Here is a 25,377-nt window from a genome sequence, read left to right as displayed (position 1 = left end):
TTTCCCAGAAGAGAAAACAATAATAATTTACACTGTTCATCCTGTTCAAAAGTTTACACTACTCTGTCTCTTAATGCATCGTGCTGCCTTCATCAGTGAATGTTTTCACCTTTTGTAATAGTTGTGTACGAGTCCCTCAGTTGTCCTCAGTGTGAAAAGATGGAACTCAAAATCATATAAACTTTTGAACTGGTTCATTTGTGCAAATTCAGTTGTGTCTAGTGGACTATATGTAAAGATCTGTTATGTGAAAACACTTATTCAGGGCAGCAATAAATAAAAAAATAAATGCAATTTAATGATCTCGCTTATTTAAAAACATTTAATATTTTGCAGATTCTGACAGGGGTATATAAATTTATGAGCACAACTGTAGAAAATCAACATCAAAAGAGAAGTTGCCTGGAATGTGGTGCCACTGCATACAGGAACAGATGGCATATTTTAACATTGGCATATGATAGATACGGTTGCCACCCATATTTGCAGTGGTTTCTGAAGAAATGTGACTGCTGCTTTAGTGTCAACCCATGCCTCTGTCTCAGTGTTAATTCAGAGCTGTCATGTCTCAAAGATGGTTGTGGAGGAAATCGCAGATTTTAAACGTTTTATTAAATAAACCAACAAAACACAAAAGATACTATGACTAATCCAAAACACTGTGGCAAGGACTAAACATAGGCTAACAGAACCAAAACACAGTAACACGGACAACGGTAACATAAGGCAAACATAAGACAAGGAAGCAGTGCAAACAGTGGCTATATATAAGCATGCTCGTTAACAAAAACATGATTCAGGTGCAGGTGGTTATGTGACATTGATGTAGTAGAGTGCAGTGGCTGATGGGAACTGAAGTCCAGAGTACCTTCTTGATAAATGACAAGAGCTAATGCTAATGTTTTTGACTTACCTCCTAAGTGGGAAGTCAGAGCTCAGAATTACATAGTGTTCTACCTCCATGTGATAGCGCTACAAAGTGGGGAAAACCGTAGATGCCTTTATGCCTTCATCTTTTGTTAGCAACAAGCTAGCCAGCTAAAGTGGATATAAAGTCTACACACCCCTGTTAAAATGGCAGGTTGTGTGATGTAAAAAAAAAAAAAAAGAAACCATGATGAATCATTCAGATCATTTTCTACCTTTATTGTGAAATTTTAACCTATTAATTAAAGTGAAAAGCAATCATTTAGGTACAGTATATATATATTTTTAAAATGTACAATATCCTGGTTGCGTAGCCGTGCACACCTGTAAACTAATACTTAATTGAAGCACCTTTAGATTTTTATCATGGCATTTAATCTTTTTGGGTAAGAGTCAGTTTGGGACGTCTTGACTTTTAAATTGAGCCATTCTTCTTTGCAAAAGCATTCTAACTCTTGTCAAATTATGAGGGCATCTCATGTGCACAGCCCTCTTCAGGTCACCTCAAAGATTTCCAGTTGTATTCAGGTCTGGGCTCTGGCTAGGCTATTCAATAACACTTAATCTTTTGGTTAAGCCATTCCTTGATTTGGATGTATGCTTTGGGTCATTGTTGTGCTGAAAGGTGAAATTCCTTTTAATCTTCAGCTTACAAGCAGTAATGGAATCTCTGCAACTACTATCTGAGGAACTCGAGGCCAATCAGGGATTCGTAGAAGAATATTTAAATAATTGAACATGATCATGGCTATTCCCTAAGGTCACCATAAAGGCACAAGGAAAGATTGAATAAATGATTCTGTGGTATAAATGTATGCTGTTTAATTGTGATGTGTATATGCTGTTTAATTATGCTGTATAATCTAAAATGCATTAATCATACAAAAAGGTATGGAACGAGAAAGCAGAAAAATTGAGAGAGGATAAGGAGAAAAGGAGCTCAGAGAGAAAGCGGCACTACCGGCAAACCTACTGTACCCAAAAGCATCCTACACTCTACCGGGAGTTCAAGAGGAGCACTACACAAACATTTCCGAAACCTGGTCTCCCCTCACGGCAGCTTGCCGAGAGATATGGGCCTCGGCTCTCTGGAATATCTCCCCAACAAGTGGACAGTGAGATTGAATCCAGCGAATGGACGCATGAACAGATAAGAATATTAAAACAACAGCTGCATAAAGCTCTTAATCAAATGAGTTTCTTCCTACACCATGTTGATCAAGCCAGATATATGTTATATAATATAAGAAGAGAAATAAACATACACTCTGTGTATAAGATACCATTCAGGCTCTGAATAACATGACTGTTGAATAAGTGACTTAGCTCTCATACCCATATTAGGAGACTACTTCCTGTTTTAATGGCTGTCTGAGGAGTATATATAGCTGAATGGAACTTGCGAGGTGAAAATTTATGCCGTGGTTTTGCTCTTGTGCCACTCAAGCCCTAAGGGGCTGTAAACCTGTCATGTCTGTCTGTCTGTCTGTCTGTCTTTAAGTGTGCCTAACATAATGCATTTATCTTCCTTGTGATGAGGCCACTTCCGTCTTTGTATGTGATGTTTGCCTAACTTATGCATCTATCATTATTGTGATGAGACGCTCATGTTTTTATGTCTTCATGTATGCCTAACTTAGGCATTTATCATCCCAGTGATGAGATGCTTCTGTGAAAGTATCTGTATGTTCCTATATCCTATATACTACATACTTATGTAAATGTATTTACTCTCAATTATCAACAGAGTGATGAGACTCTTATGTACGCACCATCATTCGAGTGATGAGACGCCTATGTTAAATATTGTTATTTTGAACCAGTAAACCAAAGCCTCATCGTGGGTGATTTGAATACACTTCAAATAACTAGTAACGACTCCTGATTGAGTCATAGGCAATTTTCTCTTTCTTTCTTTTATTATTTTCTTCCTGCTCCACAAGACCGGCTTCCTACACAGAAGGTTCTGAGCCAAGAGGTCCCGGACTCCGCCTGATAAGGTAAGAAGGGGTACTCATTACTGAGCATTAGCTAAAGTTCGTAAGGCAAGCATATAAGTGAGATTATATTGCAAGTAAGAATCTCTTTTTGGGGGAATCTGAAATACAATGCAGATGACTGAATTTTTTTGCACTAAAATCACCCCGTATTTGTAGCTATTCATGATTCCTTCCACCCCGATAAAAGCCCCAGTTCTGGCTGAAGAAAATCCATAAAGCATGATGGTGCCACTACCATGCTTCACTACGGGTATGGTGTTCTTTTATTGATGTGCTTTTTTGCATTAAACATACCTTTTGAAATAATGGTATGAATATATCTTGCAGAATTAGAATAATCAGACCATAACATATTTTGTACCATGAATTTAGGCGATTTAGTGATTTTAGGCGATTGCTGGACTATATACTGCGGCCGACGCACAAGAAACAAAGATCGCTCCTCCTGCGACTGCCGCTGGGGTGCTGAGGAGACAGCTCCGCTTCAGCACCACCAGTGCTCTGGACAGCCGGAAAACGCGTGGCGGCGGGACGGGGCCGCCGACATACACACGGCTGCTGAATGGCGGGCGGCACGGAAAAATTCCACCATCAAGCAGGCGACGGGAGAGTATAAAAAGGGCGATACTACACTCACAAGGGAGAGGAGGCTCTCAGTGTGCATGCGATAACCTTTGCTGTGTGTTTTACAGACAATCCCAACGCGAGCGAAGACCCCGCACCCTGGCTGCACCCGTGGCTTTTCCTGACGGCAAGATGGGATCCCGTTACTTGGGAAACCCCTAGAACACCCTCGGCAATCTTGCGGCGACGAAACACTTCACCTCACACCCCCACTTCGACTTTAGCACGTTCGCCTCACACCGCCAGGGTCTGGGTTCGATTCCCGTGGCTTTGTGTGTGTGGAGTTTGCATGTTCTCCCCGTGCTGTGGGGGTTTCCTCCAGGTACTCTGGTTTCCTCCCCCAGTCCAAAGACATGCATGGTAGGCTGATTGGCGTGTCTAAAGTGTCCATGGTGTGTGAATGTGTGTGTGATTGTGTGCCCTGTGATGGACTGGCACCCTGTCCAGGGTGTACCCCGCCTTGTGCCTGATGCTCCCTGGGATAGGCTCCAGGTTCCCCGTGACCCTGAAAAGGTGTAAGCGGTTGAAGATGGATGGATGGATGGATCTTTTCATATGACAACACTGAAGAAATGACACTTTGCTACAATGTAAATTAGTGAGTGTACAGCTTGTGTAACAGTGTAAATTTGCTGTCCCCTCAAAATAACTCAACACACAGCCATTAATGTCTAAACGGCTGGCAACAAAAGTGAGTACACCCCTAAGTGAAATGTCCAAATTGGGCCCAAAGTGTCAATATTTTTTGTGGCCACCATTATTTTCCAGCACTGCCTTAACCCTCTTGGGCATGGAGTTCACCAGAGCTTCACAGGTTGCCAATGGGAGTCCTCTTCCACTCCTCCATGATGACATCACGGAGCTGGTGGATGTTAAAGACCTTGTGCTCCTCCACCTTCCGTTTGAGGATGCCCCACAGATGCTCAATAGGGTTTAGTCCATCACCTTCACCCTCAGCTTCTTTAGCAAGGCAGTGGTCATCATGGAGGTGTGTTTGGGGTCATTATCATGCTGGAATACTGCCCTGCGGCCCACTCTTCGAAGGGAGGGGATCATGCTCTGCTTCAGTATGTCAGAGCATATGTTGGCCTTCATGGTTCCCTCAATGAACTGTAGCTCCCCAGTGCCGGCAGCACTCGTGCAGCCCCAGACCATGACACTCCCACCATCATGCTTGACTGTAGGCAAGACACACTTGTCTGTGTACTCCTCACCTGGTTGCCGCCACACACGTTTGACACCATCTGAACCAAATAAGTTTATCTTGGTCTCATCAGACCACAGGACATGGTTCCAGTAATCCATGTCCTTAGTCTGCTTGTCTTCAGCAAACAGTTTGTGGGCTTTCTTGTGCATCATCTTTATATATTCTTTATATATTCTTTATATATTCAGGTATAATATATTCTGTGCTGGTCTGTATCCAGAAGGTGTGTGTGTGTGTGTGTGTGTGTGTGTGTGTGTGTGTGTGTGTGTGTGTATGTGTGTGTGCACGTATGCATCGCAAGATGAGAAAATGTGCAGCTTAGGTCAGTTTTGCTGGTTCTCACAAGTTAACCTGGTATTGTTCACATATACCTTTTATAAGGCAGTTATAAGTAACATGTATCATATCATTATGTAACATATCATTATGCACATGATGAAAAGTACTTGTTCTCAAGTCTTGGGTTTATGTTTGCATCTTACCCCTGCTATGTTCCTTCAGCCAATGAAGATTGTTCGGCTGCCTCTTGAGTCTCTGAATCCTGCAGAGGCACATGAAAAGCAAAAGTATCCGCTCCTCAGGTAAAGACCAGCTGCAAGGCATTAATTTGTTGACTTTAGGTAGGGAATTCTGCTGGACATGGGATCCATTTCACTGGACAAGCAGTAGAAGCAAAAAGAGTCAGGCTAAACAATATTTATTTCAATATTTAATTCCACTGGCTAGAATAAGGGGAAAACACAGTATTATGTATGCATAGAGAATGCTTCATAAAAATTATATTGTGGTTTCATTAATTTTGGGGGCTGTTGAACAAAATGCATTCAAAACAAGCTTTAAAAATCTAGTTTGTTGTGCTTAATTTGTGCAGGAATAATAAACAAAGCACTTAATAATGCAGAAATAAACAGTAATTCAGATCCTTTGAAAAGTTTGTGTTTGTTCCAGTATTAAGGGAGAGGTTCTTGGCAGCTGTAAAGATTTTTGGATGAATAACTGCACCCCAGACACATTGGGAATCATGCGCCTGGGTCTTGGTTCCTCTTGTGTTCAATTCCAGAGAGGCTTCAGGTAATGGACACACAGGTAATGGTCTCTGTTATGCCCATAGTGGTAGTTTGTTGTATACAGTGGGGCATATGAGCAGTGAGGAAGAATGAGCTGTAGTGTTAGCTTCTTCTGGCTCAGTAGATCCTCTAGCATTGCTCTGCTACAAGAGTGCCTGATTTTTATATTCAGTAATTTCCTGTTTTTTGTTGATTACCCGGATTTTATTTTGGTCTCTAGGACAGGACAGGGCAGAGGCTGTTGGTGCTGTTGATCATTATGAGAATGATGATGATTGCCATGGTGGTGAGGAGCTTGCTCATCTGATAGACAAAGATATGGAGGTGGAACCAGAATCCGACAAGCAAGTCGTGGTGTGTGTGTGTGTGTGTGTGTGTGTGTGTGTGTGTGTGTGTGTGTGTGTGTGTGTGTGTGTGTGTGTGTGTGTGTGTGGACATCGGCCTGATTACACACCAATAAGATTGGGACATTTTTGATTGTGGGGACCTAAAATCGAGTCCCCACAATACTAAGCGTTGCAGCATGTTTATTTTATCGAGTTGAATTTCTCCACCAAAAATCTCATTAGTCCTCAACATTGATATTTACTCGATAAAGTGTGTGTGTATGGGGGCGTCAAGTGTGTAAAGGCCCCCTCTGGCCAAAGACTGTAAAAACAATTGCGCTCGCACACTTGATTACGTAGTACAGCAATGCTGAACTCCGATTGGTTGACACAGAAGAACTTGATGAACTTTGAATGGTTGAAACAGCAAGCAATCACTGGAGCTTTGAGCCAATGAGGTAGTATGTTGTTGAATATCTCAGTTTAATGAGGCACCTGTGGAGTTGAATAGTTTGTGAGTCATGCTGGAATACAGAGACCTAATTGACTCTCTGAAGACAAAAGAAGACAACGAATTTACCACAGCAACTTGAAAGGATTTATATTCGAGTTCATCTGGCACGGAAAAATCTGAACGTGAGTGCGCATATATATTTGATATATTTATAAATGTAGCGCCGACGCCATATTTAAAGACCTGCTTACAGTATAGTCTGTGATTCACCTCGGTTCTGAATCGTGTTTAACAATAATATTGTCCGTTATCAGAAAAACGATTTTAATAGCTTTTATTATCTGCCTTTTTAGTGTTTTTTGTTTGTTTGTTTGTTTGTTTTGTTTTGTTAAATGTGTATTTCGTCCGAAGCGTGATTCTGGTGAACTGCGCATCAGAAATGCAGCACAGCAGTTCAGGACTTTAAGTGGCACTGTGCTGCGATTCTGATGCGCAGTGCTGCGATTCTGATGCGCAGTGCTGCGATTCTGATGCGCAGTGCTGCGATTCTGATGCGCAGTGCTGCGATTCTGATGCGCAGTGCTGCGATTCTGATGCGCAGTGCTGCGATTCTGATGCGCAGTGCTGCGATTCTGATGCGCAGTAGTCATTCTTTAGTTCACTACTATTTCTAATTTAACTAAATAAATGTCTTCTGTTTTGTTCAAATTCAGTATTGATGCTGCAAGGGATGATGGCACTCTTGGAAGACCGGTTAGTGATGACCACGTTAACCCCAACTGCAAAATGAAGAGAATCATCATGAAAGGAAAGCCCCATTTGTGCCTTTTTGCTTTAAGAGACATAACACCTGGAGAGGAGATCAGATATAATCATGGAGATGCTGATTGTCCTTGGAAGAGTAAAGTAAGAATGTTACTTCTTGTAGTAATCGTGGATAATTAGATGCCAAGTAAGATAAGATAAGATGATACTTTATTAATCCCTAGATGGAGAAATTAGGGTGTCACAGCAGCAGCCAAGAAAGAAGAGTTAAGAGATAGTAAGTAGAACAGTACAGGGATATATACAGTGAGGGAAAGAAGTATTTGATCCCCTGCTGATTTTGTACGTTTGCCCACTGACAAAGAAATGATCGGTCTATAATTTTAATGGTAGATTTATTTGAACAGTGAGAGACAGAATAACAACAAGAAAATCCAGAAAAACGCATGTCAAAAATGTTATTAATTGATTTGCATTTTAATGAGGGAAATAAGTATTTGACCCCTCTGCAAAACATGACTTAGTACTTGGTGGAAAAACCCTTGTTGGCAATCACAGAGGTCAGACGTTTCTTGTAGTTGGCCACCAGGTCTGCACACATCTCAGGAGGGATTTTGTCCCACTCCTCTTTGCAGATCTTCTCCAAGTCATTAAGGTTTCGAGGCTGACGTTTGGCAACTCGAACCTTCAGCTCCCTCCAGATTTTCTATGGGATTAAGGTCTGGAGACTGGCTAGGCCACTCCAGGACCTTAATGTGCTTCTTCTTGAGCCACTCCTTTGTTGCCTTGGCCGTGTGTTTTGGGTCATTGTCATGCTGGAATACCCATCCACGACCCATTTTTAATGCCCTGGCTGAGGGAAGGAGGGAAGGATATATATATATTGTGAGGGATTAGCCCGGGGAAGGGCAGTGTACAGACCCACAGGAGACAGAAGGATGTTCGCAAACGGTGGTTTATTGTGGCTAGGGTGAGGTGAATGGGTTATAAGTGGATGAGTGCGGGGTTTTGTGGAGGCGTGACGGCCGGCGGAGTCTACTCGTGGCGGAGGCGGGATTCCCGAGGCGGGGCGGGGGTTTTCCCAGGCCGGCGTCCTCCATATGTGCGACTCTCACTATCCGGCGGTCTCGTCCGCTCTTGTACCTCCTGGAGAGAGAGAGGGAGAGAGAGAGAGAGAGAGAGATTAGCATGGGGCGTGAGGTTACCGTCGTGATCGGAGATTGCGAATCGCTGCAAACACGCACGGAGTCCGTCTTGACGCTACGATATTCTCTTCCGCGCTAAAGTCTACTCACCCCTGTTAAAATTGCACGTATTTGTGATGGAAACAATTGAAACTAAGATAAATCTGGAACATTTTAGGGAAAATTAGGAAAAATATAAAACATACAATACCCTGGTTATTAAGTGTATTTATTAATAGTAAGTGTGAACATCCGTTTATAATTGTGGATGTGGCTGTGTTCAGAATGAAACAATCACATTTGATCTCATATTCAAAAGTAATTATCATATAGCTGTCATCAGTGAAATTATTCTGATTAACCCTAAATAAAGTTCAGCTGTTTCTGTAGGATTTTCTTCACATCTTCTTGGTTTCCTCTCACTGCTGAAGCCATGGTCTGCGAAGAGCTTACATTGCATGCATGGTATCTAACTTGTAGAAAGGAATCCATCAGGAGAGGGGTATAAAAGAATTCCCAAACATTAAATGTATAATGGAACACTGCGAAGGCCATTGTCAAGAAACAGTGAAAATGCAGTACACTGACATCAAGAACAGGACGTCCTTCCAAGATTTACAAAAGGAAAAGACAAAAACTTATCAGGGAGGCTGCCAAAAGACCTACAGCAACATTAAAGGAGCTGCAGGAATATTTGACAGGTACTGATTACTCTCTGCAGGTGACAACAATCTCTTGTATTCTTCACATGTCTGGGCTATGGCGTAGGGTGGATAGACAGAAGACCTTTATCAAAAAAACATCCAAACCCAACTGAATCACTCCAAATCATGTGTTTTGGTCTTAGGAGACCAATTCCAAAAGGTATAATAATACCATTAAAAGAACACCTTACCCACAGTGAAGCATGGTGGTGGAAGCATCATGCATTAGGGCTGTTTTTCCCACCAGACCTGGGGCTTTTATCAAGATGGAGGGAATCAAGAATAGCTACAAATACCAAATTATAGTGCAAAACCTTCAGGTGTCTGCTTGTAATCTGAAGATGAAAAGGAATTTTACCTTTCACTACGACAATGACCCAAAGGATACATCCAAATCAACAAAAGAATGGCTTAACCAACAGAAAATCAAAGTTTTTGAATGACCTAGCCAGACCCCAGACCTGAATCCAACTAGAAATCTGTGGGGTGACCTGAAGTGGGCTGTGCACAGAGAAAAGCCCTCACAATCTGATGAATCTAGAATGCTTTTGCAAGAAAGAGTGGGAAAATATTGCCAAGTCAAGATGTGCCACACTGATAGACCCAAAAGACTGAGTGTAATAAAATAATATTCATTTAGGGGTGTGCACACTTATGCAACCAAGTTATTGGTTTGTAATTTTTCCTATTTTTCCCTAAAATGTTTCTGATTGTTTTTCACTTTATTATTATATGTTGTAATTTCACATTGAGGGTGGAAAAAGTTCTGACATCATTTATCTTGCCATTTTAACAGGGGTGTGTAAATTGTTTATATCCAGTGTATGAATGGAAAACTATTTCACATGACACTGCAAAAAGCCATGCCGATCAATATCAAATTTGAATTAAAATATTAAAAAACTATCAAATACTAAAGGCATAAATCAAGATATTGTGCTCCTTTCCAAAAGTATAAATGTTTTGTGAAAGTAGGCTGGCTATTCATTTAGAAATAAAATATTAATATTTTAATATTAATTATTATATATATATATATATATATATATATATATATATATATATATATATATATATATATATATATATATATATATATAAAATTATATTTTAAAATATAAATATTTAAAATGTCTGATGAACACAAATCCAATTCCTCTTTCACACCTCTTAACTTCCCTAACAGAAATCTTCTTTCTGTTAATGCTGTGCGATCAGATCCATATATCACTCACCATGTTGTTTTTCTCAGAGGAAGACTGCTTGCAAATGTCCTGCATAGGGGATGGAAACGCATTTTAATGTTTAATCGTTTCATTATTATACTTATCCAATTCAAACTCCAAATGCCAAATTACATTTTTAAAACAGAACATTGTGTTAAAATACGTCATGATTAACTGAAAAAAGGTAGAAGAAGAAGAAACATTACTTCATTTGGAACGTCTTCAAATACAGATGTATAATTTTTAAACTAATTATCAACCATATTCAGAGTTGGCAACTTAAGCCCAAATGTTAAATAAATATATTAAAACTGGAAAAATAAAAACAGACTAATAGGTTGACTTCATATAAATGAGAAAGTGAAATTTATATACATCATTGAAATAGGAGCCTAGTGTGCTGCCAATATACAGAGATCAGCCATAACATTAAAACCAGTTGCCTAATATTGTGTAGGTCCCCCTTGTGCCACCAAAATAGCTCTGGCCCATCAAGGCATGGACTCTACAAGACCTCTAGAGGTGTGCTGTGGTATCTGTCACAAGACGTTAGCAACAGATACTTTACGTCCTGTAAATTGCGAGATGGGGCTTACATGGATTAGACTTGTTTGTACAGTAAATCCCACAGATGCTCGATCAGACTGAGAACCGTGGACTTTGGAGGCCAAGTCTACACCTTGAACTCTTTCATGGTCCTCAAACCATTCCTGAACAAATTTTGCAGTTTTTCAGCACGCATTATCCTGCTGAAAGAAGCCACTGCAATTATGGAATACCGTTGCTTGGTCTGTGTCAAAGTAACATCTACATGAATGCCAGGACCCAAGGTTTCCCAGCAGAACGCACATGAACCTGGCCATCCATATGATGCAAAATAAAATGTGATTCATCAGACCAGACCACCTTATTCCATTGCTCCATGGTCCAGTTCTGATGCTCACGTGCCCATTGTAGGTGCTTTTGGCAGTGGACAGGGGTCAGTATGGACACTCTGACCGGTCTGCAGCTATGCAGCCCCATACACAGCAAGCTGTGGTGCACTGTGTGTTCTCACAACTTTCTATCACAGCCAGCATGACCTTTTTCAGTAAGTTGGGCTACAGGAGCTCTTCTGTGGGACTGAAACAAACGAGTTAGCCTTCGCTCCCCATGCAGATCAATGAGCCTTGGCCACCCATGATCCTGTCACTGGTTCTCCAGTTGTCCTTCCTTGGACCATTTTTGGTAGGTACTAACCACTGCACACCAGGAACACCTCAAAGACCTGTCGCTTTGGAGATGCACTGACCCAGTCATTTGGCCATCACAATTTGGCCCTGGTCAAAGTCACTCAGATCCTTATGATTGGCCATTTTTCCTGCTTCCAACATATTAACTTCGAGAACTGACTGTTAACTTGCTGCCTAATATACATCACCCTTTGCCAGATGCCATTGTAATGAGAAAATCAATGTTACTCACTTCATCTGTCAGTGGTTTTAATGTTATGGCTGATTGATGTTATGCTGCATGAAGAGAAGGTGAATTATTTGCCTTTGCCTAAGGGTCCAGGAGTGATTGGCTAGGTTTTTTTTGTTTCGCTTTGTTTTTTAAACGGCCATATTTCTATAGCCCAGTGGTCCAGATTGGGCCATAAACATGTTATTAACTTGTGAGTTGCTGAGTTATTTGCCATGAGTTCACATGTCTGATTTATTTTTGCAGATTTCAAGTTATTACACCAAAGCAGACCAGCAGCTGCTCCAACTTACGCCACTGGCCGAGCAGTGGACGTAAGTACAGAAAACCGTTACTGGACACAGCAGGTGCATTCTCTCTTGTTCCAGTGTGGGGAATGGAGGAGGGCAGAAAGCCTGCAACACCACAGGGTGGGCAGCCAATCTAGGCACTTTAGGAATATAATCTGGCATAGGATACAGTAAGGCCTTGGCTAATCCAGGGGCAAAGTCAAGGCAGGAAGGGGCAACAGAGAGAGCTTGTAGATCACCTACTCACTTGAGAGATGTTAAGGCCCGCAAAAGAGCTACCTTTAGAGTCAGAAGCTTCTAAGACGCTGACTCTAAGAGCTCAAATGGGGCCCCTGACGGACCTTCCAGGACCACAGAAAGGTCCCAGGAAGGTATGCCTGGCCTGCAGATGGGCCTCAGCCGCCTGACACCATGCATGAACCTCGAAGTTAGAGGATGTTGCCCCACAGAGGTTCCATCAACAGGGGCATGGCTGGCCGAAATGCGGCCATGTAAACCCTGATTGTAGAAGGAGCCCACCCCACTGAGAAATGTTCTTGTTAGAACTCCAGGACTGTAGCTATTGCACAGTTCACTGGGTCTACAGTGGATCCCTGTGGATGGGAATCTCCCAAGGAGTGCCATCTAGCAGGGCTAGAACTTGTGGGAACAGAGCGATGGGGGGGGGGGGGCATACAGATGTGTCCTTGGCCAAATGTGCACCATGGCGTCCAGCCCTAACTGTGCAGGAGGAGTGAGGGTGAACCACAGCAGGCCGTGTGTTGTCTTCTCAGAGGCAAACACATGCAGTCCCGCTTGGCCAAACTTCGCCATATGGACTCCACCACTTGTGGATGGAGCCACCAATTCCCCTGCCTCAACAGGATGTCTGCCCCCATATTCCCAGAATGTACATTGCACTCACTGACAAACTTTCCTTCTGCCCAGAGAACAATTAGTTGCGCCTGCCTGAACAGGGGGCACGAACATAATCCTCCCTGGTGGTCAATATATGAGACCGGTGTGTTGTCTGTAAACACATGGTGACCTCTCAAATGAGGAAGAAGGAATTTCAGTTATAGAAATATGGCCCACATTTCTAGGCAATTTATATGCCGCTCCAGATGAGGGCAGCACCAGAGACCGTGAGCTGGACAGCTCTAAGACTGCGCTCCAGCCTGTGAGGGAGGTGTCTGTCATTACCTTCTTGCACTAAGGAGACATCCCTAGAGTGTGACCCAAGGCTAGAATCCGGGGACACTCAACCTTGGACAAAACCCCCAACTTCTCAGCCACCACTGAACGGTCTCCTGTGCAATAGGCCCATAAGCACCAATAGTCTCCCAAGATCCAACTTTATCTTGCTCAATGTTGATAGGATTGACCCTACGCATGTTGGGGATAGAAATGCCCTCATCATAGTAGAATCCTTATAACCCCCAGAAAAGTTGTCCACTGCACTGGGGAAAGCATATTTTTCTGAGGTTCCACCCAAGCCCCAAGCTCTTCATGTGGGCGAGAACAACATCTCGATGTTGAACTGCCAGTTTCCTGGATCGTGCTAGAATTAACCAGTCGTCCAGGTAGTTTAGTACACAGATGCCCTGGAGTCACAGTGGAGCCAGAGTGACATCCATGCACTTTGTGAAGGTGCGAGGGGATAAAGCTAGCAATATTTCTATGTGGAAATATGCACCTTTTAGCTCTATCGTCACAAACCAGTCCTCAAACTGAATCTGTGGAATGTTAAGTTTGGGCATCAGCATCTTGAACCTGTATGTCTGAAGAGTACAGTTCAGATGACGCAGATCTAAAACTGGCCGCATACTCCTATTTTTTGAGGACCAGGAAATAACGGCTGTAAAAACCTCCCTCCCTCAGGGAATGGGGTACATGTTCTATGGCCCCATTGTCCAAGAGGGATCTTACTTCCTGTGCTTGCGTCGGGCTCTGGTCTGTGCTGACTACTGTGGTGAGCACACCTCTGAACCGGGGGGGGCAAGCTATAAAATGGACCCGGGAAACCTTTTCTACAGTAGACAGAACCCATGGAGACACATTTTGCAATAGCTTCCATGCTGCCAGATGGTCTTTTAGTGACGTTAACTAGTCCACATTCTATTGGAGAGAAAGCATCAGATTTAAGTTGCGCTGTGACAGCTTGCTGACCACAGAACACTGAAAACTTGGGACCGTCTTGGCTAGAGGAGGCCCTACAGTAGCACTGAGGGCTAACTGCCCTAACAACCTCATGTCCCCTGATACGTCCCTCCACAGCCCCTCAGGACCGCTCTTCTTTGCCTGCTTGGCCTTTATGACCATTCTCAGATCAGGCCTAGTAGCAGGCCACGACCGTGGCTGCCCGGTTCCCCTTGTTGTCTGCGGGGGTTGGCGGGCTGCCATACTCGCCTTCTGGGTCTCCCTCGCACTAGTGCTGGCCCAGGCTCCACTCTTGGATGCCCGGGTGAACTCGAGACAACAGGGAAGGAACTGGCTGAATGCTGCCATATGTTGAGCTCACTCAGCAGGTCTGCTTGGTAGGCCTGCAACACTGTCATTGTCTGCAGTGACCCTCAAGCAAGACTACTACTGCATAGGCCTTGCCCACCAATGCCACGGTGGCCTTACACGGTGGCTTGGATGGCAAAGCCGGCCCCCATAATTACCTGCCAACGATGGAGAGAGGTAGCTCGCAAGCACCTCCTCCACCTTCAGCATAACTAAATAGCCATGCCGTTCATTCCCCACAATGGCTGAATAATCCAACATAGTGGGATTATAAATACGGCTTATACGTGGTTTTCCCCCAGAAGCCTGATATTTTGTCATGCACTTCTGGAAGAAAGGGGAGTTTCTGCAGTGTGAGGGATTTACTTTCATTGGGGAGAAAAAGGCTCATCCAGCCTTAGTAATCACTTCAAACAGCTCTTTATACTCTGCTCTCAGTTTTTAGCACATCCTTCTGGTTCCTCGGAGTCAGAGAGGAATTATTACTATTATTTTTGGGTGTGTGTTTTTTCTCCCCCTTTTGGCTTTCCATTGTGGAAGGAGGAGTCGCGACGTGAGCTCCAAAATCCAGCGGAGAGCCGAACCCGGAAGAAAGAGATAGAGCAGCGCTCGTCTCCGGCTCCTCTTCTAGATCCATAAGAGATCCCCCAAACCTGAGATGGCTAGCTGCCTCGGCAGCGGCTGGCCCAGATCGCGAGGCTCTGAAACCCAACTCGCTTCGGCTTCCGCCTATAAGAGCGCGAGTCGCGAGCTGAGCTGCTTAACACACATCGAGGCTACCATCGCATGCTACATCGCTAGACACTTCACCCAGAAAGTGTGCACTATTCCCCGTGATCAAACGGGAGCAAGCCGTAACACACTTCTTGAATTCTCTTACTCATATTTTTCTCTCTCGCTCATTCCTTTTTTTCTTCTCTTTTTTTTTAAAGGGATAGAAAAGTTCTGAGATTTTGAGAAAAGATAGCAATTAAATGAAGCGTCTTTTTGTTTCTTTACACAGACAACTGACATGCAGTCTTTGCTGAAGATAATAAAGTCTGATGGCGAGGTTCACAGGTGCCATATTTATATCACTTAATTACCACGTCACCTGATCATGGCAGGCCTATAAATAGGCATGATTTTACACAAGCTTCAGATGCCGGTCGCGCGACAGGCGCTCCCCATAGTGTTATGCTAAACGCAATGTCGAAGTTCCCTTTGAAAGGGAACTGTATTGTGTGTTTTCTCAGGTTGCCTTTGTTTTATGTATGATTTCGTTTGAAGATCTAAATGTATTTAGTATGAGAAATACACAAAAACAGAAGAAATCAGGATGGGGTAAATACTTTTTCACAGCACTGTATTCTACATATGAAACTAAAACATAAAATCCATGGAGCTAATAAATCTGATTATTGAGGTACTTCTGAAACCCAAGATCAGTATAAAAAAGACAGAACAACCAACCCAGAAACAGAATCACTGAATACATATGAAAACTTCCCATTTAAACAGGAAAGGAACTATACAGAACAAACTAGACGAATGAAACCAATGATTGCGGAAAGGGTGGTGTAAGAAATTCACAAATGGGAGCAAACAATTGTCTAATAAAAAAAATTGCATGTGTTAAAAATAAAGTTAGCAAAAGCTCAACTGAAATAACCAAAAGTAATATAGAAAGTAGTGAGACGTCATGTCTCACTTGTATGCTGTATGTAGCTGAGTACATTACACAGACTCACCTGTATGTGTACATATAGTGCAGATTTAGGAGTCCAGGTACACTTCATGCCACTGTTGTTCCAATAACACCCAGCTGAGACACAGGCTGTGCACCTAAATATTAAATAGACATTAAACTATACCAGACTCCATACCATGACTCTTGGTGTCATCCAGAATATGATATATACGGTGTCATCAAATATCTATTATATAGGCCAATAACATGTTAAAGTGACAGATGGTTGGTTACAGATATTTGGTTTTTAATAATGGATCTTCTTACTGAGCATCTGATTGTGTATTCTCTGTGATATTTGGGCAGCTCCTCAGTGTCAGGCTGTCTGTGAAGATCTGATCACTAATATTGACTGTCACTGTGACTTTGAGTCCTGGAGAAGTAGAGCAGAGTTACATATTGTTGGGCAAAATCAATTCATTTAAAAAAAAAAAAGGTTTTTTTTTTTTACTTAGCCTATAACATGTGATATGACCCACACAATTCTGAAGAATACTGTGAAAATACTGACTATCAGAAGACAGGTGCTTTTCAGGGAAATTGCAGGAGCAGCTGGGAAAGTGTGCAACTGGGCTAGTACACAGATCCACACTTCCTGCCTTGAATGTACATGTTAAAGGAAGACTTTCTGTGGCCTCCAGGTGCAGGTGTACAGTCAGATTGATCTGAGAGTGGACAACAATTAATAACATTAAAAAGAAACAAATACTGTACATTTCCATAAAAAGATAAGAGGTTTTTCATATTTCATTCAATAACATTTACCTCTCCAGGGATCAAAGAAATAACCTGAAAGGAAATCAGCTCTTTCTGAAAAGAATCTTTAGCAATGGAGATCCAAGATGGTGCTGTACACTCCTTCTGCAAACAGCATCTAGAGTGAACAAAAATGAGGGGACAAAAAGAAATGCCTAATGTCAGAGGGCTGCTTTGTTGAACACATAACCACTAAAACCCGTGGATAACACGAATAAGCAAGTGGTTTGAGAAGTCTGGTCATGTTCTGAAGGAATATATATATCAGAACTCACAGTATGTTTTCTCTCACAGTGTGACGGATTTCCCCTCACGCTGTGTGCCGGAGCATGTGTCGAGTATGAACTGCCCGAAGCGCAACAGCATGCAGTTCCGGGTTAACAGTGATTTTGTTTACTTTTGACAATTGTGGGTTTTTTTGTTTGTTTCTGTCCTGTCTCCGCCCTTGTTATGCATTGGTTCCTCCCTAATGTCTCAGCTGTTATTGTTTCCACCTTTGGTTACATTTATCATTTAAACCCCTCATGTTTCTTTGTTCAGTGCAAAGTATTGTGTGTTTCTGTGTGTTTTTCACCTGACCCATACCGAGCCCTTGATCCTAGTTCCTCGTTAAAGGGATTTTGTCCTGTTTTGTCCTCGTATTTCTCGATTTTTGTCTAAGCCCTGTTTATGCCCTTTTGCCAATTTGACTCCTCACTTGCTTTTTGACTATGTTTTTGCCTTTCGATTTGGAATTGGCGTGCACAGTAGATTAGTGGTTAGCAGGGCTCTACAGTGCGACAATTTCAGTAGCATTTGCAATTTTGTGCGACTGTGGAAAAATATATAGACATTGCGAGTGACCTGTTTAAAGTTGAATAATAAAATCAGAATAAAAACAACTCCAAAATGCATCTACACCGTGCAACAATTTTCAGACTGCTTTTCATCACCTCAGTCAAACGAACAAGTGTGCAAATACTGCAAAGAAGCCATTATGATGACAAGAGTAACACTGAACATCATTTGCTTCTCTCAACTTGCTGATCTCATAAACCGCCATCTTTTATTGACACAATATTATCAGCACACATGGCAACAATTTACTGGGGGACCAATCTAAAAGGAACAACTGATGAACAAAAAATAATAAAATCTGAAGACAGAAAATGTGCTTAGTTATAAATAAATCAGTTAATATAAAAAATAGATATTATAATTAATTCATAAAATATAAATAAAATGACAAATGAAATGTTTAATTACTATGGGTTGCATTTAATATCAGTTTGACATTAAGCTTAGTAAGCTATTTCCTTAGAAGGCTATTAGCCTTCATTTTTGTGTTAGTTACTTTTAATTAGGACTCTTTATTGTTTAAGATATTTAAAAATAAATATTTTATGCTTGTTTATTTATCAATTACCCAACAGTATTTCTCATTGCTATTATTTTAATTCAAATAACAGTGACCATGAGCAGAGAGCTTACATTTAACTGTTTATGACCTCCTGATTAAAGCTTAAATGAAAAAAGATTGGCATCTCGATCGGTATCAGCTGTAAAAATCCTGATCGGAGCATCCCTAATGAACACCATTAACCTAAAGCGCTTTGCATCTGACGGGTAAATGAGGTCACCCAATCACATCCTATATGAGATTATTCAGATATATACACAATATACACAGAGCGGTTCGAGAACTGACTCCAGCCCAGAACCATGACAGTGGAAAATGTCTAACAGTGTAGCTTTAAATATATTTAAGAGGAGCAGACTTCAAAGAGTGAACATTGAGGTTTTTTGTATTTGTTTACAAGATGAAACAGGTTAATGGTTGTTGTTTTTTTGCATACAGCAAATTAACTGTAAAATTAACTGAAAATATTCAATTTAGTTTATAGAAGGTAAATGAATTTGTCATGGCTCACACTATGTTCTTAAATTCTGTCATAATTGACCAGATCAAGTTCTCTCATGCCTACTTGTGTGTTATATTGTAGCACATTAACATTAGCATCTCTAAAAAAAAACCCTGAACTTCAACCGTAAAAATAATTGTTACTGTAGAGACCTGGTTAGCACATTCCCCTACACCTCCTGGGCTGGGGGTTCAATTCCAAAAACGCAGCCCTGTGTGTGTGTGTGCATGTTCTCCCCATGCTGCAGGGATTTCCTCTGGGTACTCCGGTTTCCTGCCCAGTCCAAAAACATGCATGGTAGGCTGATTGGCATGTCCAAAGTGTCCGTAGTATATGCATGGGTGTGTGAATGTGTATGTGATTGTGCCCTGCGATGGATTGGCACCCTGTCCACGGTGTACCCTGCCTTGTGTCTGATGCTCCCTGGGATATTCTCCAGGTTCCCTGCAACCCAGTAGGATAAACGGTATAGAAGATGGATTACTATTAATATTCAAGTAAGGGGCCATCCTGCCTAGGCAGTGTATGTAGTGTATCTCCCCAGTTGTCTATCTCACTCCACTGATCATTAATGAGAGAAATAACCCCTCAAACAGACAGAAAAACAGCCTCTTTTCCACTGTTTGGTTGCATGGTTACCATAGCTGCAATGTGTAGTTCCATGCTGGTGAGAACAATTTTCTGGTGTCTATTGTGCTAATTAAAAAAGCACCAGGAAGTAGCTAAGAAAAACGACAGCAACAAAATGAAGTGACTCGTTCTGTTTATTGCTGATGGAGTGTTTGAAATCTTGTACAACACATAATATATGCTGTAAATAATCTTAAAAACGAACTGCGCAGTTTAGGTAAAAACTGCATGAATGTACAGATGTTCCTAATAAAGTGGACAGTGAGTGTATTTCAGTCTGTAAGATATGTGCTGTTACTACAGACAATTACACTGCATCAGGTTGGTGATGCACGAGCATATAAGGCAGTAAGAGCTAACTAATGAAAGAAAGCTGAAAAAAAGGCATTGGTTGCTGGAAGAGTTAATGAACTGAATATAGAACTGAACAATGAACATAAACATTTCATTAGTGAGAGATGTAAAAGAGTTGGTTAGAAGGTTACCTTTTTGTGACCCCACACCATCCACAGAAAGGGTCCATGCTGCCAATGCAGTCTCTTAAAGTGCCATACATACCACACTGAGTCACTGCAACACGTTTAATCTACAAAATACACACACACACACACACACACACACACACACACACACACACACACATACACACACACACACTTTTAAGCTGTGGCATTAATTGCTATTATTTGTCTTATTGCTATTAGGAGTTAACCATTTGTTTAAACTGCTGAAGTGAACTGGCTGATTCTTAACTTTGAGCACTGCCTCTTAAATCATTTGGCATAAATAATGAATAGAGTTGGTCACTTGTCTCAATTTCATCCTAAAAATCCATGTGTGCAGGCACAGCTTTAACTTCAGACCAGCTAAAACTCACCTGATTTCTCAAAGCTATGTAGATGTAATTATGATCCACTGGGTCAAAGTACATTCTGGGAAACACCATCCTGTCATCATCAGATCTGTATAGTACTTTTGCACAGCCAGACCTGTAATCTGTGTCCAGTACAAGCTGTCATATGACACAAAACAAGGCTTGGAATCATTATGTGGAGTTTCAACACAATGCATGGCCTTCACAGCCACTGTAAAGATTTATTTACCAGCTTCTCATATAGAGAGGAAAAGTGTGTACATATCATAGTAGATAGATGTAGACATAGGCAAACTTGTATTAGAATTAATAATAATAAAAATACATGAAGAAAAAGAAAAAGTGTGCTGTCTTCACTGTGTTTATAAATATACTGTTGTTGTACATAACATAAGAAACATTCTTTTTGCATTGTCTTCAATCTTCAAAAACATATCTAGTACATGTGCTTGCACAATAATAGTCTGCAAGTGTTGTCTGGCTGACTGTGTGTACAGGGTTTGGGTGTACCATTTAACATGAAATATAGAGAGAGAGAGCGAGAGAGAGAGCGAGAGAGAATCAGACCTTTATCAGTTGGCCATTTGCAGTTCCGATGTACAGCACAGTCCAAGACCCTTTACTTTTCGCTGCCACAGATGTCATTGAATTGTGTTTGAATACCACAGCAAGGGGATCTACAACAGCCTCGATATTCTACAGGAACAAGACAAATGGTTATCAGTAGAAACCAGGCTTGGGGAGTAACGGAGTACATGTAACGACGTTACGTAATCAGGATACAAAAAAACAGTTACAGTTATGTCAGGAAACAAATTAATCAGATTACAGGTAAAAAAAAAATAATAATAATAAATTTTAATGTAATTAAAAAAGGAATACTATTTGGACAGCAAATCTTTTGACATAACACAATATATACGGAGTTGGGAGGGTTACTTTAAAAATGTATTCCATTACACTTACAAATTACTTCAAAATAATGTCATCAGTAATGTAATCCAAGTATCACAATATGAAAGTAATGTAATCTGATTATTTTTGGATTACTTCAAGGCCACATATGCAAATAAAGTCGAGAGAAAAACAATATGATCTAAAATACTTTTATTTAGAGCTTAAAACATGTTCAATATTTGGATTAGTTTTAAGAAAATAAATAAATAATGAATGCAGATTTAAATGCACTGAAAAGGACACACCATTAGCACTATTAGCATCACATAAATGTATATAAATTCGTAAATTCTTTTGAATGTCCATGGAACAAAATAAAATATCAGATGCCATGAGTATACATTCTACCACTTTGTACACATTTGAATGGCCATGTGATACGAGTAATGTGATTACATGAAATTAAAATGACCTTATATGGTCATGGGTGTTGTTTCGACTCAGGACAGCTTCATTTGTTGTTATTGTCAAGCAACTGTTTAACACTGTACACAACAGCGCTTCATCTTCACTCTGAGAGTAGGATAATGGTTGAGAGGCAGGAATTTGGCCAATAGTTGCGGCAAGTCTTTTATAATCGACCAATCGGTGGGCGAGAAGGCGGGACTTAGGCCCTGTTTACACCAGTGCTTTTTGTTTTTAAAACGTATAACTTTTGCTACAGTTATGTCTACACTCCGGCCCTCGAAAACGGAGACTTTTGGAAACGTTTTAGTTTGAAAAACAGACCAAAACAAAGACTTCTGAAAACGAAGAAGTGGCCCGCATCAGGGACAATAATCTTTTATTTATTTATTTATTTATTTATTTATTTATTTATTTTTATTTTATTTTTAAAAAAAAAACATTGAACATGTTTTAAGCTCTAAATAAAAGTATTTTAGATTATATTGCTTTTCACTTGACTTTATTTACATATGTGGCCTTGAAGTAATGCAAAAATAATCAGATTACATTACTTTCATATTGTGATACTTGGATTAAGTTACTGATGACATTTTTTAAAGTAATTTGTAAGTGTTATGAAATACATTTTTAAAGTAACCCTCCCAACCCTGGTAATAACATATATAACCTATATAACATATATATGTTGCTTGCATGGAGATTATAAATAGGTCTACGTTAAAATGTTTTAAGTTTTAGAGCAACTATCTAAGTGTTTCAAACCTGTGTTGATCTGGGACAGTCTGGACTGCATCTGATTTCTTCAGGAGGATTCACTGGTCTGCTGGCAGTAATGTTGTAAATAGCCAACACAGTGTTCTCAGCGTGGTCTGGACGCTCTGCAGTGAATATTCCCATCCATAAAAGACAAGACTCCGACGAGATAAAGGCAGAGGACACAAGTTTCTGGCGAAGTTGGTCATCACAGCAGCGTAAAGTTGCAACTTTCAGAGATCTCGTCATTTCTGTTTTTTTCTGGTTGTTATCCATCTTAAAGAAAACCACTTTTTTTATTTTGCTGGTTAAATTAATGTTGGCGAAGAGGTAGGACTGAAACTGTGAAGATACCTGGAAACCGTTTACCCACTCAACACCAGGAATCTTAATGTAGGCTTCAGCTGTAGCAGAGTCTGATTTAGAAAGAATATCACCATACTGAGTGTAGAGAGTGTTGTACAATGCCACACCGGCATCGGTACACATTTTCTTTTCATCATTATTCTCTCTCCCCACCAACATGTATGTGCCATTACTGTCGCCTGGATAATCGACAAGGAACGCAACGGATGATTCGTTCACAAGCGGTCCAACCGGCAAGTTCTCCCTGTAGATAGTTCGTGTTATATCATTTATATCCAGGACCTCGCAGTGTCCACAGTTCAAAGTGCCGCATGTGATCAGAGTTCCGTTCGCCTCGAAAGGCAACAAGATGTTCACTGCGTTCTGGTGCGTGGTGTTTGATATGACTTTAATCTTCTCCACTTCGAGATCGTGCCGCATTTGGTGGAGCTGAGAGTCGGTAACAACAAACACCTTACCGTTTCCCACAGCAAAGTGTCTGATCACCTCGTTAAAGTTGTACTCAGACGTGCAAATTGCTCCTTTAAAGAGAATAAATATCGCGAGTAAAACAGTCCTCATGGTGTCCGTACACGTGGGGGCTGAATCCCGGAGCCTTCAGCCTTTTAGACAGATGAACTCTGGAGCCTGTGTCTGCTCACTGAAAGTGAACAAAAGTGACGGCTTCCGCGTAAAGAATGTTTGCAACACATCCTGTCACCAGCTGAAAGCTGCACAGCTGTTAAAATGCACAGCTGTAATGTGTCAATCGCTTTTTATTTATAGGCTAGATAAAGATGGTTATCTGACCGCATTGTTGATCACTGATCAACTTCAGCACCTTCAGTACCATCAGGTAATTTAGATTTATGCCACTGATATGAAACTTTTAGATTAAAACGGGATTGTTCATGGTTTAGTGCTGCGCCCCAGTGGTGTTATTCACACACAAAGGGGACTGGGTGAATTCAGGTATATTAGAATAGCAGATAAACTGAATAATTTGCAGTGGAAATGCTCTCCGTTTGTCTGTATGGAGTTGTGAATGAGGACTTTATGAATATTAACATTTGATGAACACCTGGTATAAATGGTGGGACTCTGCACCACTGCCCCTGTGGACGAGCCGCCACTGTTTGCACTGATCCAGTTTTAATTATTCTGATATATCCACCACCCAAGTCCTTACAAATCTTTTTCTCTGAGTTTAATGAACTAATCACACTATAGCTTGAACCATCTGTTGTAAAATACTCCAGTTTGAGGATCTAAATGTTCATATGGATTCTCCACACCAGCCTGTGCCTGTACAGTAGTGTTTTGATTTGCATCAATATGTGAACCTCCCTGATCATATGCATGGCCATACACTCTGCACTAGTGGCCTGGACATTGATCACAAATTCAATGATGTTCCCTTACTGAAACAGTGCATCTTATCATCCATTAGCACCTCTTCATTCTGCAATTCTCTTGATCTTCATATTTTTCTAGCTACTTCACTCTCTAATATTGACTTAATTCTGAACTTCAGCACTCTCATTTCTAACACTCAATACACACTCAACACTTACTGTAGTTTGTACGGTAAACAACTGTAAAAATGGCCAGTAAATTACTGTATATATAATTATACACTATTTAACTGAAATATGCATTGCATCATGGGTGATGTCTGTGACAAACTTATTAATTACAGTAAATTATTTTTATCAATTGATCACAGTAACTAATAGGAGTAAGTTACTGTAATTGGAATATATCTATATAATACATTTTTTTTAAAGCTGTGAAACACGTCTATTCTCTGTGTAGTGGACCTGACACATTAAAACACACACTGTCACAGAGTGGCACAGTATTAACACACAGATTCTTTCTTATCTCCTTTCAGAAGAAATCGCCTTTTGAAGTGTTTCTCCCCACTTTTACGTCGGTCTCCTCCTCAGCGTTAACGCCCTTTCACACTGAGCGTGTTATTAGCCCACACATTAGCCTTCAGCTAATTCATGCCTGCACGATAGGTGGCACTGACCTTGTCAGAGGTCTGTCATAATGGAACCCAGGGTGACAGGATGCAAGTGCAGAACTGCTATGAAAAAATAATTTTTTTTAAAAACGCACAAAGAAGCCCGTGTCTCCGCCTTAGTGTTAGCCTGTGTCTCACTTTTCGTTCCATTCACTTCCATTCATATGTATGCCAATGCTTGAGACCGGAAATGCAAGTTCATGTGAAGAAAGTTGTTTCTCACACTGAAGGCTGCGTCCTAGTAAGGCTGTATATCTCAGCTGCCACGTCGTC

The 25,377-nt window shown here is 41.1% G+C and overlaps 1 protein-coding gene and 1 long non-coding RNA gene across 2 annotated transcripts; one reads left to right on the top strand and one right to left on the bottom strand.

Annotated features, from left to right (window-relative positions):
- Window positions 1–5,131: 5,131 nt before the first annotated feature.
- On the top strand, window positions 5,132–6,182 carry LOC128634908 (uncharacterized). The gene is made up of 3 exons (XR_008397809.1): window positions 5,132–5,339; window positions 5,707–5,844; window positions 6,046–6,182. It is a non-coding gene; the product is annotated as an uncharacterized LOC128634908 (long non-coding RNA).
- A 1,566-nt stretch (window positions 6,183–7,748) lies between these two features.
- On the bottom strand, window positions 7,749–23,763 carry LOC128634905 (plexin-C1). Its single transcript, XM_053685645.1, has 10 exons — window positions 22,740–23,763; window positions 21,180–21,308; window positions 20,616–20,750; window positions 20,224–20,324; window positions 17,217–17,325; window positions 16,963–17,116; window positions 16,719–16,824; window positions 16,453–16,546; window positions 10,494–10,532; window positions 7,749–8,516 (listed from the first exon to the last, which is right to left on the bottom strand). Exons 1-10 carry the CDS (start codon window positions 23,655–23,657, stop codon window positions 8,406–8,408), a joined length of 1,896 nt encoding a protein of 631 aa, XP_053541620.1. The 5' UTR covers window positions 23,658–23,763; the 3' UTR covers window positions 7,749–8,405.
- Between the last annotated feature and the right edge of the window lie 1,614 nt (window positions 23,764–25,377).

The sequence above is a fragment of the Ictalurus punctatus genome, chromosome 14, assembly GCF_001660625.3.
Source record: "Ictalurus punctatus breed USDA103 chromosome 14, Coco_2.0, whole genome shotgun sequence".
Classification (NCBI taxonomy): Eukaryota; Metazoa; Chordata; class Actinopteri; order Siluriformes; family Ictaluridae; genus Ictalurus; species Ictalurus punctatus.
The sequence above is the reverse complement of the archived record's forward strand: the minus strand, read 5'-3'. Positions and strand labels throughout refer to the sequence as shown.

What these genes read in the sequence shown, in the direction of transcription:
- LOC128634905 (XM_053685645.1), bottom strand. Translation starts at nt 23,657, where the DNA reads ATGAGGACTGTTTTACTCGCGATATTTATTCTCTTTAAAGGAGCAATT. An exon ending in CACTATATGTACACATACAG is followed by an intron (nt 10,533 to 16,452) that starts GTGAGTCTGTGT and finishes TCCCCTATGCAG; the next exon opens with GACATTTGCAAGCAGTCTTC. An exon ending in CCTCTGAGAAAAACAACATG is followed by an intron (nt 8,517 to 10,493) that starts GTGAGTGATATA and finishes CTCTCTCTCCAG; the next exon opens with GAGGTACAAGAGCGGACGAG.